Source organism: Triticum dicoccoides, chromosome 4A (assembly GCF_002162155.2).
Source record: "Triticum dicoccoides isolate Atlit2015 ecotype Zavitan chromosome 4A, WEW_v2.0, whole genome shotgun sequence".
NCBI lineage: Eukaryota > Viridiplantae > Streptophyta > Magnoliopsida > Poales > Poaceae > Triticum > Triticum dicoccoides.
In genome coordinates, this window is record NC_041386.1 from 569,410,033 (window position 1) to 569,430,007 (window position 19,975).

General features: G+C 50.8%; 2 protein-coding genes across 2 annotated transcripts in view; both read right to left on the bottom strand.

Annotated features, from left to right (window-relative positions):
* LOC119286822 (FIP1[V]-like protein) overlaps positions 1–3,010 on the bottom strand; it is an 11,060-nt gene extending 8,050 nt beyond the window's left edge. Inside the window, exons 1-3 of the mRNA XM_037566289.1 lie at positions 2,209–3,010; positions 516–739; positions 11–140 (exon numbers count right to left, since the gene is read on the bottom strand). Of these exons, the coding sequence (XP_037422186.1) occupies positions 11–140; positions 516–739; positions 2,209–2,931 (1,077 nt within the window). The 5' untranslated portion in view covers positions 2,932–3,010. The remainder of the gene's footprint in view (positions 1–10; positions 141–515; positions 740–2,208) is intronic.
* Positions 3,011–11,388: 8,378 nt separating this feature from the next.
* LOC119286823 (60S ribosomal protein L6, mitochondrial-like) lies at positions 11,389–13,947 on the bottom strand. The gene is made up of 2 exons (XM_037566290.1): positions 13,740–13,947; positions 11,389–12,037 (listed from the first exon to the last, which is right to left on the bottom strand). The coding sequence occupies exon 2, from the start codon at positions 11,986–11,988 to the stop codon at positions 11,674–11,676; it is 315 nt and encodes a 104-aa protein (XP_037422187.1). The 5' UTR covers positions 11,989–12,037; positions 13,740–13,947; the 3' UTR covers positions 11,389–11,673.
* Positions 13,948–19,975: the final 6,028 nt, after the last annotated feature.

Genomic DNA, 19,975 nt, shown 5'->3' on the forward strand with positions numbered 1-19,975 from the left:
AAGGACTGACCAGTTGCTTGCAGTAGTCTTTCCATTTCTCCTCATCAAGCCCAAAGTTGAAGAAGTCTGAAATTTCAGCACTAGGGTATTTCCATGGCTTCTCCTCAAATGTGGTGTCAATGTCAATATCAAAAATTATCCTGGGACAAATAAATTATGTTGAGGAGAGGGCATATAATGAGCATAAATAGAATAGTTGTCCAGATGTAACTGAAATAACAACGGGAAGCACACAAATAATTCCTTGATTCCAACCTAGAATTCAATCCCCGGCCCCTCATCCAAAAAAAAAGGTAACAAATAGTGGTATATGGTTCTTGACTCTGCGCGCTTGAGTTGAGAATGCTAGATGTATTCTATGCGTTGAGTTAAATTCACGCAAAATTGGCATTTGCCAGAGCATGCAACAATAATAACCCTAATGCACACTCACAACTGCAACAGATAAACAGAGTTTGCAGCAAGCGAAGCATAAAATGACCTACAGGTCTTATCATGTCTACCAGTTAACTTACTTGTGAGGAGGAAGTGTGAAATCTAGTCCGCCACCAAAACCACGACCAGCACCACCCCATGGAGTCATTCCATAGCCTGAATGAAAACCTTTATTCATGCCCCTACAAGCACCAGGCCGCCAGTCTCCTCTTCCTCGACCAGAAAAAGGTCCAGGGGGTCCAGGTGGACGGAATTGGCCAGGAGCACTAGGAGCCCCACCGGTTGGAGCGCCAGGTCGTACATACTGCAAGAGGGAGAACAAAGATTATAAAAATAATCAAAGAGAAAGTTTAAAAAGTTAAAAAGGTGAATGAGAACACTCATTTCCCAACCAACAACTTTCCAAGTACTTAACATCATCGCTTTGCCAGCAGTTAAGCCATGAGAACAGATGATGAATATATATGCAAAACATCATGTAGTTCGTGAAATGAACTTGAACTGTGCTTGATTTAATATTCAATTGGGGTTTACATCCTGTCCAGTATTGCCATTCTTTGAAAATGGTTTAGGAAGTGTCATGTAGCAGAAGAACATATTTGATCCCACTACAGGTATTGCTTGATAACAAATTATTATATTAAAGATAATAGCATATGTACTGATGCATGGAATTTATCATTAACTTGCAAGAGATCTGATCTCACATCCCCAGGGTGTGAGTACGTAATTTGACTATGCTAGAGCTGACCACTTAGTTATATCCAGGCAGATATTAATAGAACAAAATTCCACACTGACAAAATGTGCCGATACATTTAGGATCGAACAGTTACAACTGCACCTAAATCATTCAAGTCTTCTTTGATCATACAGGGTCCAACCACAGTCAGATGGCCATTAGTCCTAAGAGTCCCAGTGCGGGATTGTTAAACACTCTCCTGCTAGAGGTAGAGTCAATATTTGTGTTCGCGGCAAGGAACAGGAAAACGCCTGTCAGCAGCTGTTTGCCAATTTCCCCATAGTTCTGTTGTTGAGTTTAGCACAGAGAAATAGCTAGAACTAACAGACCTACAGTTAGGGAGAATGTGACTTGAGCGCATACAGCCAACGAATACTGTAACTTGAGTGTGTATAGCCAGAACAATGAAATATTTTGGACACAGCCTGAAGATTGAGCTTTGACAAGCAAGCTTATGTACATCATAGTGCCTGCTCTTGGAGCTGGGTCAACTAATGTGTGCCTTATCTCTTACTGGACAAAAGTGATATTGCCAGCTTCGAGCACCTGCCGACCTTGTCACTATCTCCTATCATGAAATAACCGGCATGTTCCTCGAAATGGCTGACTTCATCCGCATCACACCAGCATCTGGAATGAAGTTACTGACTTGAAATTCAGTGACCAGTCTGTATCGATGCCACCATCTTGTTAACTACTTCACTAACTAAACAAAGAATTATAACCCCACGGGGATTAAACATTCAGAAGGCTCTTGAAGTTGCTATACGGAAGCATGAAAAAGTAAATGCAAAATCATTGTATTTCCCTTTGTTCCCTTTATATGTTATATAAATTGCATTTACAGTATACATTGTCGGACAGTAAGCAGGAATGCAAAAGAATCTAAGGAAGAAACTAAACTTTATCAGGAATTTACACAGTACAACGTAAAGCATAGCGAGTTGCAACCGGGGTTTATGCCGTCTCCCTCTTTGGGGGTGGGCCGAGCGCATCGAACATCGAACGGCTTCTTGGCCCGAATAACTGACCTTGAACATGGAATGGTGCTGCGGGTGGAACCCCGGGCCGCCGCCACTGTACCCGATCCTCCCGCCAGGCATGGGGCCCGTCTTCCCAGGCTCACCGCCCTCTTTTCTCTCTCCCTCGGGCCCAGCCGCTGTCCCGTCCTCCACCCACTCCTGCTCCTCCATGCCGGGGACGTGAGGTCCATCGGCGACGATGAGGAGGTCTTCCCCGTCCTCGTCGTCGCCTTCGTCCTCCCCGAGCCGCCGGCGTCCGTCCGTCTCGTTGAGCACGATCTGGAGGTCGTCCTCGCTGTCGCTATCCCACTCGTCGCTCCCGGCCGCACCACCGGCCGCCGCCGAGGACGAGAGCCCCGGGATGGCCGCCCCGGGGTCGTCCGCGCCGACCCCCATGAGCGGATCGGGATCCTCCGCGGCGGGGGGCGGCGGCTTCGCATCGACCTCGCGCTTCACGGCGGGGGGCGCGCCGCCATCGTCGTCCTCGTCGACCCAGTCGGTGGTGGGGTCGACCCCGGCGAGGGGGTCGCCCCCTCCGAGCAGCCAGTCGTCATCGTCGTCGTCCTCGGCGCCCGCCGCCGCCGCGGCCGACGCGGGAGCTGGCGCCGAATTAGGGTTTGGGGCCGGGGCGGCGCGCGGCGGGGTTTCGGCGGGCGGCGGCGGCCTGGGGGGCTCGGACGTCGGGAGGACGATGTCCGTGTAGAGGTCGCCGAACTCGTCGTCGTCCTCCATGGCGACGGCGAGATCGGGCGGGGGAGGCCGGAGGCGGCGGGCGATGGGGGTGAGGGTCGGGGGAGAGTCGCCAAGTTCGTTTTGGAGCTCTGCCTATTAGGAGAAGGGCTCTCGGTTTTAGGGGTTCCTTGCTTATACTGACAAAAATAACTGTGAGATTTTTTTCCGAACGATTTGAAGATTGCTCACCACGCTTGCCGTGCGGTAAAATTAACTCAGAGATATTCTATGATCAGGATATGTAACATGTACATCAAGTGCTCACGGATTTACAGTACCATATTGTGTACGGGTTTTCAACTTGCAAGAGTTGATGTCTAGCCCTATTTTGTTCAACCAAATGAATTATAAAAAAATTTAAAAAAAATAAGCGGTTCATTTGGTTGGACTAGATAGGGCCACTGGCTACCCTAAACAATACACATTTGCACCCCTGGTTAAGCATAGAGAAAAGGATGTACAATTAACGCAATAAAAATTATATTTTCTATGAGACGCCTCCAAATGATATCCACCATAGAAACACACTCAAACTTCCTTTTGCAATACTCAACTCGCAATCCTTACATCATCGTGGTGTTCTCATCCTCGATAGCACAGTTGTGTTCTCCTCTGTCGATGTCGGAGTTCGAGTTCGTCGTGACGTCAACTTACATACCGAGTGACAAATAAAGATATTTGTGAAGTTGGTGTTGGGTAGAGTGTGAATTTGCAAGTTTGAAAGTTTGTTACTTCCTCCGTCTCAAAATAAATGTCTCAACTTTATATTAACTTTAGTATAAAGTTGAACTAAGGTTGAGACACTTATTTTGAAACTGATGGATACTTATTAGTCACACTTCACCCGTCATTAAGTACATATGTAATTTTACGTGTAAATTTTTAAATTTTGAACGTAGGGCGAAAGCTCGCCCGCATGTGCCATGCACTATATTTACTAATGTATTTTTTGTTACTAAAGTTGTATTAAATCAGCGTCAATTAATATGGATCGGAAGGAGTAGCTTACGTCAGTCTTAATTCTAGCACCGTTATGCCAGGCAGTTCCACTCGAGCGATACCGTTACGTGACTCGAGTCACTGCTTGAATTTGGCGTGTTTGTCCACGTGATCTGGTTTGGTTCGGTCAATGACGTAACGCCAAATCCGATCGAGTGATGCATCTAAATGGGCCAACGATCTGTAGCGCGTCTCCTAAGAGAGAAAGATCTGTGTGGCGCGTAACCACCAGCGCTCGCCTGGTGAAAAGAAACGTCAGCTTTTGTTGGCTGGTTTGGCAGAAAACTTGGTTCTCTCTTTGCCATCTCGGATGCAAGTTCATCTCTACTTCTCGGCGGCGTGTCTTTTTATGGGTGGTCAGGTCGGCCAGTGCTGCCACAATTTTAGTCCGGTTTTCAGTATATTATTCAGTTTTGCTAAAGCACATCTAAATGTGTCATAAGTATTGTACATCTAAGTCCTATGTCATTAATCTTACGTCAAGATTCGTGTGGATATTTTCCTTTTTCTTTTTTCTTTTCTCTTTATGCTTGATTCACTCACTTAGATGTGCAATAACTAGAGCACATCTAGATGTGCCCTGGACACACTATATTATTTGGGTTTGTCGCACATCTAAATGACTCAATTAATCTAGAAAAACAAAAGAAAATACTTGCACGAAGCTTAGCGTAAAATCAATGACATAGGATTTAGATGTGCAATACTCAGAGCACATCTAAATGTGCTTTATCAAAATTGATATTTATGAGAGCAAAAACTTTGCCCTCCATCCCAGACCGCACGTGCGGGCGGTTCCGGAGAGCTAACCCTAACCGCCAGAGACCCCCGTCCTAGATGGTGACGGGGCCTGGCCGTCAAAGGCAACGGGCGAGGTCGGCGAGCCCGGACGGGCCCCTCCCCCTTTGCATGAAGGGGTGGCGTCATGCGGGCGGCGTGTGGTCAGGCCATGGTGCGACGGAGATTCGCGGAGGAGCAGAGGAGTCTGTCGAGGAACGACGCCTCCATATTGTGCCGGTGCGAGAGTGGAGGGCCGTGCAGACCGGCTCTCATGGTGACGGCGGCTGTGTGGGGTTTGGCCAAGAGTGGCGGGAGCTCCCGGAGTGCGGCGGCCGGCGGTCAACTCGGGTGTGGGCGTGCGGTTGCCCTCCTGGAGGCGTCGGTGCGAATGAGGCGAAAGTGTGGGCTCGATTTGGGCCCATCGGGGTCTGATCTAGGATGAAGGTTTGTGGTAGTGACAGCTGTCTAGAGTGAGAGGTGTGCAGCCCTGTTCGGTGGAGATGGAGGTGTCGTGCTGCGTTTCTCTCATCTAGGCGGGAGGTGGAATGCGATCTCGGCCGTGCGGGTGTTGGTGGACTGTAATGCTATGACTACAACGACGTGGTGTTGCGGCGCCAGCGGTGCGAACAACTCGAACGGTGGCCCCAGACCGGCGTCGAGGGTGGGAGGTGTGCTGCAAAAACGGATGAAGGTCTTGCCCATTTGTCAACACCGGCAGTGACGGCGCCCCTGGTCGTCGCCCCCTCCTTGGAGGCGTTGTTGAGATGTGTCGACACTTCCCTGCTCCCGTGTTTATTTGGTAGATGTCTTCGGGCGAAAGCCTAGGCTTGGTGTGGGATCGACACGATGGGGGCGTCCTCGACGCCGTACCTTCGTTAGGAGCATTGTGTTTGGACACTTGGCTTGGAGGTTCCTTGTCGCGCTCCTCCGATGCTTGCCAGTGCCCAAGATTGTTCTTCAGAGGCGCCATGTATACCGTCGCTGGGAATCCAAGGTGATGCCTTTATCTGGACTGACCAAGTCCCATCATTTGCTTGTCATCTCCTCCGTTGGCATTAAGGGCGAACGATGCGTCAACAAGCGAGGTCCAATGGAGTTGTTGATCTTCGGAGGCGATTGGTGTCGGTTAAGACGTGGCTCTGTAGCGCATTCTGTTGGGGATCGTAGCAGAAATTTAAAATTTTCTACGCATCACCAAGATCAATCTATGGAGTAATATAGCAACGAGGGGAAGGGGAGTGCATCTACATACCCTTGTAGATCGCTAAGCGGAAGCGTTGCAAGAACGCGGATGAAGGAGTCGTACTCGCAGCAATTCAGATCGCGGTTGATTCCGATCTAAGTGCCGAACAACGACGCCTCCGTGTTCAACACACGTGCAGCCCGATGACGTCTCCCACGCCTTGATCCAGCAAGGGGAGAAGGAGAGGTTGGGGAAGACTCCGTCCAGCAGCAGCACGACTGCGTGGTGGTGAAGGAGGAGTGTGGCAATCCTGCAGGGCTTCGCCAAGCACCGCAGGAGAGGAGGAGGACTTGGGAGAGGGAGAGGGATGCGCCAGAACTTGGGTGCGGCTGCCCTCCCACCCCCCACACATATATATAGGGGCAAGGGAGAGGGGGGGCGGCCCCCTCAGACCCAATCTGAGGAGGGCGGCGGCAGGGGGGTTGCCTTGCCCCCCCAAGGCAAGGGGGGCGCCCCCCCTTTAGGGTTCCCCCAAACCCTAGGTGCATGGCCCTAGGGGGGAGGCGCCCAGCCCATTAAGGGGCTGGTCCCTCTCCACACACAGCCCATAGGGCCCTCCGGGGCAGGTGGACCCTCCCGGTGGACCCCTGGAACCCCTTCGGTGGTCCTGGTACAATACCGGTAACCCCCCGAATTATTCCGGTGACCGTATGATGACTTCCCATATATAAATCTTTACCTCCGGACCATTCCGGAACTCCTCGTGACGTCCGGGATCTCATCCGGGACTCCGAACAACATTCGGTAACCACGTACATCTATTCCCTATAACCCCAGCGTCATCGAACCTTAAGTGTGTAGACCCTACGGGCTCGGGAGTCATGCAGACATGGTCGAGACAACTCTTCGGTCAATAACCAACAACGGGATCTGGATACCCATGTTGGCTCCCACATGCTCCATGATGATCTCATCGGATGAACCACGATGTCAAGGATTCAATCAATCCCGTATACAATTCCCTTTGTCTATCGGTACGATACTTGCCCGAGATTCGATCGTCGGTATCCCGATACCTTGTTCAATCTCGTTACCGGCAAGTCTCTTTACTCGTTCCGTAACACATCATCCCGTGATCAACTCCTTGGTCACATTGTGCACATTATGATGATGTCCTACCGAGTGGGCCCAGAGATACCTCTCCGTTACACGGAGTGACAAATCCCAGTCTCGATTCGTGCCAACCCAACAGACACTTTTGGAGATACCCGTAGTGCACCTTTATAGCCACCCAGTTACGTTGTGACGTTTGGCACACCCAAAACACTCCTACGGTATCCGGGAGTTGCACAATCTCATGGTCTAAGAAAATGATACTTGACATTAGAAAAGCTTTAGCATACGAACTACATGATCTTGTGCTAGGCTTAGGATTGGGTCTTGTCCATCACATCATTCTCCTAATGATGTGATCCCGTTATCAACGACATCCAATGCCCATGGTCAGGAAACCGTAACCATCTATTGATCAACGAGCTAGTCAACTAGAGGCTTACTAGGGACATGGTGTTGTCTATGTATCCACACATGTATCTGAGTTTCCTATCAATACAATTCTAGCATGGATAATAAATGATTATCATGAACAATGAAATATAATATAATAATAACTAATTTATTATTGCCTCTAGGGCATATTTCCAACACATTCTAGGGTAGGCACTTTTGCATGTAGTTGTAATGTTTCCGGTGGCCGTCTTCGTCATCTTCCTCGTCACCTGCCATTGCCACAATTGACACGGGAGCTGGCGCGGAATTAGGGTTTAGGGATGGGGCGGCGTGCTGCAGCCTCGGGGGCTTGGACGTCGGAATGACGATATCCGTGTAGAGGTCGCCGAACTCGTCGTCGTCCTCCATGGCGAAGGCGAAATCGGGCAGGGGAGGCCGAAGGCGGCGGGCGATGGGAGTGAGGGTCGGGGAGTCGCCAAGTTCGTTTTAGAGCTCTGCCTATTAGGAGAAGGGATCTTGGTTTTAGGGGTTCCTTGCTTACTTTTACTGGAAAAAAATAACAATGAGATTTTCTTTTCCGAACGATTTTAAGATTGCTCACCATGTCTGCTGTGCGGTAAAAAAATTTGAGGGTTTTCTAATATCTCGGATCAGGACATATAACATGTAATCCGGCACTCGTCAATTCACCATATTGTGTATCGGTTCTCAAACTTGTGTTGTTATTGTTGTTGATCTAACCGAGTGCGCTTTTGCTCAGTTGTACGTGCAGGAGGTGGCGTCTGGCCCTGTTTTGTTCAGCCAAATGAATTGAAACATCAAAAGTAAAAGAAAATGTAGTTTGTTTGGTTGGATTAAAATGGGTCGCCAGCTACCCTAAACAATAGACATTTGCACCCCTAGTTAAACATAGAGAAACAAGTAAAATTCACACAAAAACATAGATTTTCTATGAGACGCCCCAAATGATATCCACCAAAAAGCGCACTCAAACTTCCTTTTGCAACATTTAAAAGTCGCAATCCTTACATCGTCGTGATGTTCTCATCCTCGACACAGCGGCTGCATTCTTCTCTATCAATGTCGGAGTTCAAGTTCATCGTGACGTCAACTTACATACCAAGTGACAAATAAAGTTATTGTGAAGTTGGTGTTGGGTAGAGTGTGAATTTGCAAGTTTGAAAGTTTGCTACTCCCTCCGTCCCATAATGTAGTGTAGTGTAAAAAACACTCTTATATTATAAGACGAAGGAAGTATTAGTGTAAACAACACTATTATATTATGGGATGGAAAAAGTATTTATTAGTCACACTTCACCTGTCATTAAATACATATGTGAATTTACGTGTAAATTTTTAAAATTTGGACGTAGGGCGAAAGCTCGCCCGCATGTGCCATGCACTATCTTTACCGATGTATTTTCTGTTACTAAAGTTGTATTAAATCAGCGTTAATTAATATGGATTAGAAGGAGTTGCTTACGTCAGTCTTAAATTTGGCACCGTTATGCCAGGCAGTTCCGCTCGAGCGACACCGTTACGTACCGGACAGTTAACTCGAGTCACTGCCTGAATTTGGCGTATTGGCGTATTCTCCACGTGATCTGGTTTGGTTCGGCCAATGACGTAACGCCAAAGCTCATCAAGTGATGCATCTAAAAGATCTGTAGCCTGTAACCACCAGCGCTCGCCAGGTGAAAAGAAAGGTCAGCATCTGTGGGCTGCTTTGGCAGGAAACTTGGTTGTCTCTTGCTATCTCGGATGCAAGCTCATGTCTTCTCTGCGGTGTGTGTGGTCAGTGCATCTCCAACAACAGCTCATAAATTTTCTCCGGCATTCAGCCGCAAACATAAAGATCAGTCCACGGGCACAAATGCGGAAGGCTGCCATCTAATGCTGTCCGCATACATTTCAAACACTTTGGCAACAAACCGAACGAAATCCGTACAAACACGGTGGATTTCATACATACCGGACAATATTCATGCAAACACGGCGGATTTTCGTTAGATTTTGAACATTCAAGGCAAAAAAGAAACCGTTCCGACCCGACCCTAAACCTATCCTACGGCGGCGGCCGGCACCCAACCCCTTGTCGTCCTTCATCCGTCGTCTCCATGACCACCGACGATCAGACCGATAAAGTGAAGCTACGGTCTCCGGCGAGGAAGAGTAGACCACGGGAGACGGACCAGCCCACATAGGGCACAAAGGCCCTGCCGCCTCCCGTGCCCTACTCATCCTCGGAGGAGTCCATGCCTTGTCCATCGCCAGTGGACGTAAGGTCCACAATGGAAATGGTGGTGCCCGCGCTGTCGTCGTCCCACCGGGCCGCCGGATGGTTCAGCGACGACTCGTAGCAGGCGCAGCTGGCGTTGTTCTCCTCTATGATCACCCAGAGCTGCGCCACGGCGGTGGCCGCTTCCTGGCGAGCGACGGCTTGAGCGAGGACGGCATCGTAGATGGCACACTACTCCGCGACGAAGTTGGGGTTCGCCACAACCATTGCCACCACGGCCTCCTTGCTCACGCGCTCGCCGACATAGGCGCAGGCTGCCCCTTCGCGATGGCGGTGTTATAGTGCGTATGCGCCTGCTTCATTATGAAGCCGGCGTGCACAGGCGGGGCCCCGGGGCGGTGTCGTCGGAGCCCGTCTACATCATGGTGTCGTCCTCGTTGTCGGAGACCTCGGGCGAGCTGGCCGGCAAGCTGGACTTGATCCGCCTGGCACGGCGGCTCTGCCAGGCAGTGGCATGGGCGGCCACCGCGTGCTTCATCTCAGTGGAAAGGCTCTCCCGCAAAGTTTCGCCGCCTGTAGTCATGGCGGATGCAGTGCAAGGGAAGAGGATGTGGAGCAGGCTTGTGTTGTGGCGTGGAGCTAGTCGGGTGTGGTCGTCTTTAAATAGCGGATTCCTGTGAGGCCAGGCATCCGGGTGCGTCAATGCACGACGCTAGAGTGGGTTTCTCGGTCGACAAGCCTGCCTAATGGCGGCATGCGGACGGACATACATTCAACGAGCATGGTAGATATCCGCCCCGTCCGGTCCAGTAACGCGTCTCCGGCATTGAACAAACGCGGACACCGAAGAGGTGAAGAGGCAATGAGAGGTCGCGTCCGCCCTGAGTCGTCTTCAATGTGGAGCGGCACGCTCTACAATGGCACGAAAGCAAGCAGCTGGTGCCGGGCGGGAACGCGTGCGGGAGAAGAAGGAGGAGTTTGGGGTGTGCTAGGGCGATTAGAAGCGGGCATGGCAGCAGTCCAAACTCTCGCAAAGCCCCTCATGGTTGTCTCCGTTTGCAGAAGAAAATGCGTGTACAAGCCCGCGTTAAATGGCTTCCGCTATCCAGACAACGCGGTTTGGATATACATGGACGGTTTGAAGGTCGCCGTTGAAGATGGCCTTTTGGTCAGCGAGTGTTGCCCTCCGTGGATAATTGTGACAGTTTTAGTCTAGATTTAAGTATATTAATCGGGCAGCTCTCTTTCCCTTTTTCTGAATTAATCAAGATCCTTCAAGGCCGACATAAAAAGAAAATCACCCCCAAGCAGCAGATTCAACAAAAACACTATCACAAAGCATACATCCAGAACCGTGAATTATTTGTGAAGAACAAATATCATAACAAGGTACTCCCTCAAGTTTTGAATTATAAGATGTTCTAATTTTTTCCTAAATCGGATGTATAGACGCATTTTAGCGTACTTGTTCACTCATTTCAGTCCGTACATAATCCATATTAAAATATCCAAAACATCTTATAATTTGGAACAAGGTGATAGTAGCTAGCTATTACTTCCTCCATTCCTAAATATAGGTCTTTCTAGAGATTTCAACAGATGACTACATGCGATGCAAAATAAGTGAATCTAGACTCTAAGATATGTCTATATACATCTTTATATGGTAGTTCATTTGAAATCTCGAAAAAGACTTATATTTAGGAACGGAGGGAGTAATATTTTGTAGAGAAAAGATGGAGAGTTGTGTCAGCAACAAACACATTGAACTATTGAAGATACGTCACATCCAGCCAGCTCAAAACAAAACAAAAATGTTGGAATCCGCTGATCCACCCCCACCCAACGATATGCATGTTCATCAGACGATTCACATACGGCGCATACGGAGTATTATTACGAAGTCCAGCCTGGTACCGGGGCTAGCCATACTAGCCCAGCACAGAGAAAACCACATGAATTCTGCGGCAACAAACGCGTCGCGGCGCCTTAACAACAGGCTACAAGTCAAATGGGGAGGCTCACCCATGTGTTACTTCTTCTGCTGCTTCTTCCCCGGCTTCAGCTTTATGACCTCGTCGATGTACAGTATGCCCTTCCCCTTGTACACTTCCGGAGGTTTACTGCTTCGCACGGCTCCGGCGAAATGGTGCACTCTATGCTTGTCGATGCCAGTGCAGCATATTATGTTGGGTTTGAAGCAGAAGACACGGACGGCGGGTGGAGCAGTGAACTGCACCTCATGGCTGTAACCTAGTTTCAGAAACAACTCGCGGCCTCCTTGCTCTGTCCTTGCTTTGAAACCAACTCCGACAAGCTTCAGGAACCGAAAGAACTTGGATTCCATAGCAACAAGGGAAGTTTGTCTGAGGATGAAATGTTTGATTCCGGGTTACCTTAACAAAACAAAGACAAAAGGTTCATCACAAAACTGAGCACTCATGTAAACAAACAGGAGTATGGTCATGCTGCAAGTACTGACAATTTGACATATATACAGATCAGAACTTACTAAAGGACAGACCCAGTGCATAGAAGCTCCCACACAAGGTGGGGTCTGGGGAGGGATTATAGGAACCTAGTCTTACCCCTGCAAAGTGCAATGCAGAGAGGCTGGTTCGAACCCAGGACCTCTTGGCACAAGTGGGGAGGACTTCACCACTGCGCCAGGCCTGCCCTCAGATCAGAACTTACTACTTAGATAAATGATTTTCAGACCAAGACAAGAAATTCAGTAGAAATACATATGAATTCATCAGATAATCTCATATAAAAAAGGATGCACGGTCACAAATAAACAACTCTTACTGAAATAACTGGAGGATGAAAATGCTAACTCTAAACTCTGAAGCTCTACTCGGTTCCCCGACTATTGAATATGGCGGTTCACGATGGCATATGTCGAGTCTCTAAACAGGGAATATTCCAGGTTATACACAAAGTAGCAAGTCTTACAGGGTGAACTCCCTTGTAGGGAACAATCGGTTGAAAAGACCTGGCCATGGAACAAAGTTTATGTGTATGTGGAACAGCGGAAGGTACTGCACACGTTCTATTTGGGTCTCATCTTGATGCCAAATTTTCTGTGAAATTATAGTGTGTGATTTAGGAAAAACCAAATTAGTTTGCATGTGTGTGTTGGACTCAGGACAACTCAAAACAAGATTTTACTGAAAGGAACTTGATGTCATGTCCAATTGTTGCTATGCATAAGGAATTAAGGATAAGATTGCTTTGTGTCTTGCAACATTGGAAGAGGTATTGAAAGGGGGGGAATGGACTAATAGTCAGCTCAAGAAGTAGCCTTGGAAGGCCGAATGAAGTTGACTCAGGAGTAGAGGGTGTTGGGTGAAATCATGTTCATAGTTTGTTTCCTGTTGTATTTCATTTCTTTGCTGCTCACTGTCGGACATGGATGCTGAGTGACAACCCAGTCTCTCTCCAGTGATAACCATATTTACCTTTGATGCAGAACTGGGCAACGCCTTTCATATAAAATAGAAACGCCAATGGGTTTCTCTTTCAACGAAAGGTGAAATTGCAGGCTTGCAGCTATGAATTTAGAGATGGGGGTGTCAGGGTGGTGGAAATCGCCAATTCGCACACGCAATGCTACACTGGACACGAGCTAACACAGCGATATCGATAGCATCTGCCTAAATAGACTACCGATGGGATTAATTGATCATACATTATAAGAAAATCTTGGCTTTTGACAAGCCAAAAGACATACTACACATACATACCACTATTCAAAGCCACTTGGGCACTAAACCTGAAAAAACTATCGTGCCTCCTTCACAAACAACACAAACTAACTGCGAAGATGATGTAAAAAACTACTAGTATAAGTTTACAATGAGCTCGCGATGTTCACGCCTAGGTGGGTAATTGTTGAATTATACTAGCGCGAAAAACACGGAGCATCCACACTTCAATTCACTGTCCACTAGGCCCTAAGCGTGCCGCGTCAAGGAACATCACAAACAAATTCACAGGGCGAGTGATTCCGAGCGGAAATGGACGTGATTCAACGAATGGCGGGAGCAGCCGGCGGATCGAGCAGGGAGGGGGACGGGTGGGTGGTAATCGGCGCACCTGGGCTGCGAAACCCTCGAGGAGATCGTCCTCGCCGATGCCGCGAGCAACCACGGCGGAGGCCGGCGGCTGCGCTCCCTTCGCGTGCCCCGAGTGGCCCTCGTCGGCTCCGAACCAACCGCCGCCGCGCGCCGAGTCGTCGCCGAACTAGGGTTAGGATGCTCTTGTGCGCGGGCTGGGCGGTGCTCGCCGCTGAGGGTGGGTCTAGGCCAGAACCATTTGCGTTTGAGGTTTCGGCCCATTGCAGTTGTGGCAAGTTTTTCTTAGTTCTTTTTTCAATTCTTTTATTGAAGATGCAGTCGTGGCATCTTTCAAAAAGAAAAAAAATGCAGTAGTGGCAAGTATACTTTACTACTTCCCTGTGTTGAAGGAGTGTATTTTAGACACAAACCAATTTACTTGGATAGTTAAAAGGACAGGGAAGAATATCAGATGCTCCCGGTGCACCTCGGTCATTGGATCCAGAATCGAATGGACAACATTTGGTCAATGCGAGTTTTGCTCGAAATGACGTTGGGATCCACATCCTGTGAATGTTGCCCGTTGGATCTGGCCGGGATGCTACCGGACCGCCTAAGATGAGGTGCTACTGGAGCACCTGATATTCTCCCAGTAGAAGAGTGATATCCTCAGTCCACCAGGGTTTAACTTCCAAATTTGACACTGATACTCGCATTTTTTTGGATTTATTTCAGGCCTTTCGGCTATGTGTGTTTAGTGGGACGAGACTTTTTCGTCGACTGCGAAGGCGTATGTTACGACTTCGCCAATCTCAAAATAATGTGACAGCTCAGTCTCTCAGAGGTGCTTATATGGATAGGGCGTGCGTGAATGCGTTTATGCGGTTCGTTAAGTTCATGATCATTAAGGCTCGACTCGTTAAGCTCGGTAAGATTAATGAGCAAAAAATCCTGCTCGGCTCGGTTCGTTTGAAACTTGTGAGCGCTCGTTAACAGATTCTGATGTGTTACAGTCTACATGATGAGTGTAGATGTGATTTTTAAGAATGAAGATGGTGACTACAAAAGAAAATGCACTAGTTTATTGCCTCATATGTAGATTAGATTGAATAGATAGACTGATGTGCTAAAATAATTTTGTCACGTAAGATGAAATATGTGTTGTGCTATTACTAACGAGCTTAATGAGCTATATGTGAAATTTGTTAGCTCGTTCGTTAAGCTCGTTAGGCTTAACGAGCTGAAATTGATGATTGATTTTGTTTATTAAGAAGCGAGCCACGAGCATAACGAGCCGAACTATCGAGCGCTCATTAAGCTCACGAGCTACAACTTTTGGTCCGGCCCTACATGGGGTGAAAAATGTATTCATTTTCTTATGCTACTTTTGTTTTCATTGTCCTGGATTGGGTTTTCAGTCAGAGTGATTGTTGGCTAGTAGTAGTACTGCATAAAAGAAATAGGGATAAGTATTTTTTTCCAAGAGTACCCAAATGACGTACTATATTTTCATATACTCGTCATAATAGTGCACGGCAAAACAGTAGTCCTTTTTACAGTGTAGAAAAGCAAGATGTGGGCTGTGCAATCACGATGTATTGATCGGTGCACCAGGCACATATATATAAGTACAGAGGTGGGCCACAACCTCAACTATACAGAGAAAACAGGAGGTGAGCCCTATACACAAACATATACGTACACAATATACTCAACACCCCCGCAGTCGTAGCGGCGCCAGTGACGCAAAGACTGGAACGAAACTCCTCGAAGGTGGAAGTCGGCAGTCCCTTCGTCATCACATCGGCGAACTGTTGTGCAGTCGGCACGTGGAGAACCCGAATGCGTCCAAGGGCCACCTGCTCGCGCACAAAGTGAATGTCCAGCTCAATGTGTTTAGTCCGACGATGATGAACGGGGTTGGCGGAGAGGTACACCGCAGAAACATTATCGCAGTAGACAACTGTAGCCTGGGAGACGTCGTGATACAGCTCCTGAAGTAACTGTCGTAGCCAGGTGCACTCAGCAACAGCGTTAGCCATAGCTCGGTACTCAGCCTCCGCGCTGGAGCGCGAAACCATGGGTTGTCGCTTAGACGACCATGAAACGAGTGAAGGACCGAGGTAGACGCAGTAGCCAGAGGTGGACCGACGAGTGTCTGGGCAGCCAGCCCAGTCCGCGTCGGAGTAGGCCATCATCTGCAGAGAAGTGGATGTCGTGAGGATGAGTCCAAGGGTCATCGTGCCGCGAATGTAACAGAGGATCCGCTTCACGAGGGTTCAATGGGAGTCACGAGGGGCGTGCATGTGAAGACACACCTGCTGAACAGCATACTACAGATCCGGTCTGGTGAGAGTCAGATACTGAAGAGCACCAACAATAGACCGGTAGAAGGGAGCATCCGATGCTGGAGAGCCCTCAAGAGCAGAAACCTTGGCCTTCGTGTCAACAGGAGTAGCAGCAGGGTGACAATTGAGCATACCAGCATGCTCAAGAAGCTCGTGCGCATACTTCTGCTGATGAAGAAAGAAACCGTCCAGGCGACGAACGACCTCAATGCCAAGGAAATAATGTAGAGCACCCAAGTCCTTGATGGCAAACTGGTCACGCAGCCGAAGAGTAATCTGCTGAAGAAGAGTTGTGGAGGAGGCCGTCAGGATGATGTCGTCGACATATAGGAGCAGATATGCAGTGGTGTCACCGTGACGATAGACGAACAATGAGGCATCCGAGCGAGTGATGTTGAAACCCAGTGTCTGAAGAAACCCGGCGATCCGGCGGTACCAGGCGCGGGGTGCTTGCTTGAGCCCGTAGAGAGACCGAGACAACAAACACACATGGCCAGGAAGAGATGCGTCGACAAAACCGGTGGGCTGATCACAATACACCTGCTCCTCAAGATGGCCGTGGAGGAAGGCGTTGGAGACATCCATCTGATGAACTGGCCAGCCTCGGGACACTGCAAGCTGGAGGACAGTGCGGATCGTGCCCGGTTTGACAACCGGGGCAAACGTCTTAGTGAAGTCAACGCCAGCGCGCTGTCGAAAACCACGAACCACCCAGTGAGCCTTGTAGCACTCAAGGGTACCATCTGAGCGAGTCTTGTGGCAAAAAACTCACTTGCCGGTGATGACGTTGGCGCGAGAAGGCCGGGGAACCAGTGTCTAGGTACGGTTCCGCTGAAGGGCGTCAAACTCTTCCTGCATCGCCGCAAGCCAGTGAGGATCACAGAGGGCTGCGCGAGCGGACGCGGGAAGAGGAGACGGCTCCACGGTGGAGACGGCGAGGAGGTACTCATCACTGGAGTACCGGAGGCTCGGACGGTGAACGCCGGCTCTAGCCCATGTAACAGGGCCAGGCGGCAGCAGCGGAGCGGTCGGCGTGACAGGCGGCGAAGCCACCGGCGAAGCCATCGGCGAGGCGGTCGGCGACGGGGCCGGCGAAGAAGCCTGGGAGGCGGCGGCCGAGCCTGGAGTGCCCGAGTCCGCGGCGTCCGAGCCCGCGGCGCCTGAGTCGGGGGCGGCGGGTGAGGGAGGGGCGCCAGCCGCGGCGTCGACCGAGGAGGCCGAGGGGGCAGGCGCCAGCGTGGGGGCGCGCGATGCAGCTCGTCCCATGACGCAAGGACCGCCAAAGCCCGGAGGCGGTCCAAGAGCCGGGCGGGGCCGTCCACCTGACGGAGTCGCCGAAGGGCCGCTGGTGGCCGGCGGTGATGAGGCGACAAGGGGTACGTGCTGCTGAAACGAAAACACCATCTCATCAAAGTAAACGTGTCGGGAGGTGAAAACACGATGGGAGACGGGATCATAGCAGCGATAGCCCTTGGTGTTAGGTGGGTAGCCGAGAAAGATGCAGGCGATGGAGCAGGGTGCAAGCTTATGAGGCGCAGTAGCGGCGATGCTAGGGTAGCAAAGGCAGCCGAAGATGCGAAGCTCATCATAAGAAGGTGGTGCACCGAAGAGAAGGTGATGAGGTGCAAAGTTCCCGCGAGTGCGACATGGACGGATGTTAATGAGGAGTGAAGCGGTGGCAAGAGCGTCAGGCCAAAAGCGCGGAGGCACATTGGCATGAAAAAGAAGAGTCCGAATGCAGTCATTAAGAGTGCGAAGGATACGCTCAGCGCGACCATTCTGCTGCGAGGTGTACGCACAAGTGAGACGAAAAGTCGTGCCATGTGTGGTGAGAAGAGTGCGAACAACGAGGTTGTCGAACTCCTTCCCATTATCTGTCTGCAATGCGAGAATGGGACGACCAAACTGCGTGAGAACATAGAAGTAGAAGGCGGCGAGAGTGGATATAGCATCCGACTTACGGCGCAACGGAAAGGTCCACACATAATGCGAGAAATCATCAAGTATGACAAGATAATAAAGAAAGCCCGTGTTACTGGCAACAGGAGATGTCCAAACATCACTATGAATTAACTCAAATGGGTACGATGCAACATGAGAAGAAGCCCTAAACGGGAGACGAGCATGTTTGCCGAGGCGACATGCATGACACGAGTGATCCTCGTTCTTATTACACGTGAAAGAAAAACTCCGAAGTATATGGCGAAGGGTGGCAGGATTAAGATGATCCAAGCGAGCGTGCCAAATATCCACTCCGGTGGCGAGAGCGACAGGGGCGGCGGAAGTGGTGGAGGTGGCGGAGTGAACGGGGTAGAGCTCGTTGGGGCTGTCACATCGGTGGAGCACCATCCGCGTGCGAGCGTCCTTAACAGAAAAACCACACTCATCAAATTCAACGGTAACATGATTTTTACGTGTAAGAGAAGAACAGAAACAAGATTTTTAATAAGCTCAGGGGAAACTAAGACATTAGACATGGATATTGGAGTGGAGTTAGACGGAAAATATGCATGACCTATGTGGGTGATAGGAAGAGAGGAGCCGTCACCGACGGTGATGCGGTTGGAAGTGTGGACGGGATAGGAGGTGTGGAGGTTACCGGAATAAGCCACCATGTGGGCGGTGGCTCCGGTGTCCATGTACCAGTCACCGCTGCCGGTGTAGCTGGATGGAGAAGGGGCGGTGTGGAGTGCCACCAGGAGGGACGGGTCCCATGGCGCCGGCGGGAGAGGCTGTGGCGGGGCCGTCAGGGGCAGCAGGGGCAGCCCGCCTGGCTGCGGCTGCTGACCATAGGGCGCCGCATAGGACTGCGGCGTGGCGTAGAACGCCTGGTGCGACGGTGCCCGGGCGCCGAGGATACCCGGGGCAGGGGCACGGGGAACCGGCATGAAGTAGGCGTGCACGACACCGGTCCATGGGTTCTGGCCAGCGTACCACGGGGCCGACTGATAGGCTGGCTGCGGCGGGCGGGGTGCTCCTCCCTGAGCTCCGGCGCCCCCCGCTTGTGGCCGCCGCGACGACCCCCCCCTATTGGCCGCCGGCTGGGGCGGCGGGAAGGGAGCGGCTGGGGCGGCGTCAGGCGCGGTGGTGGCGGGCCTTGAGCCCCGCGGGTGCCGGTGACGAGGGCGGTGTGGGTTGCACGAGTCCGCGCCATCCGCATCCGACGCTCCTCCAACTTGAGGTACGCGACCACCTTAGCGAAGGTAGGCTCCGGGATGAGGGTGAGGTTGGAGGCGGCGTTCCCAAAATCCTCGTTGAGTCCGGCGGTGAGGGTGCCGATGAGGAGCTCGTCGCCGATCGTCTCCCCGAGATCACGGAGCTCATCAGCAAGCTTCTTGAGGCGCATGCAGAAATCGTCGATGGACGAGTCAAGCTGCTGGCACCCATAAAACTCGCCGTGGAGAAGGACCTTGCGCTGCAGCCTTTTATCGGTGAAGAGGCCGTTGAGCTTGGTCCAGACCGCGTAGGCGTCGTCGTCGTCATCCACCATGGTGTGGAAGAGGTCGCTGGAGATGGTGAGGTAGAACCAGCGGATGATGGTGGCATTGAGGATCATCCACTCCTCGTCGTTGATCATGAGCGCCGAGTCCACGGTGCCGTCCACGTGGCCGTGCAGGAGGTATTCACGGAATACAAGCAAAAAATACCGCTTCCAAGCGGAGTAGAACGCCGTGTTTTGTTTAAGCTTCACCGGGACACGCTCATGGATGTTGAGGTCGCGGACGAGAGTGACATCGGGACCAGCGAACGGGTTTGAGACGGTGAAGGAGGAGGAGCTCATGACTAGGGTTAGGGTTTGGGGCGCGTGACGCGGCGCGGTTTGGGAGGTGGTGCGGCGCGGGCTGGAGGTGTGGTGCGCGACACGGGCGAGTGGTGCGAGAGAGAGGACGGGGTGGGGCGGGAGGTGGGCGGAAGCTAGCGGCGTTCG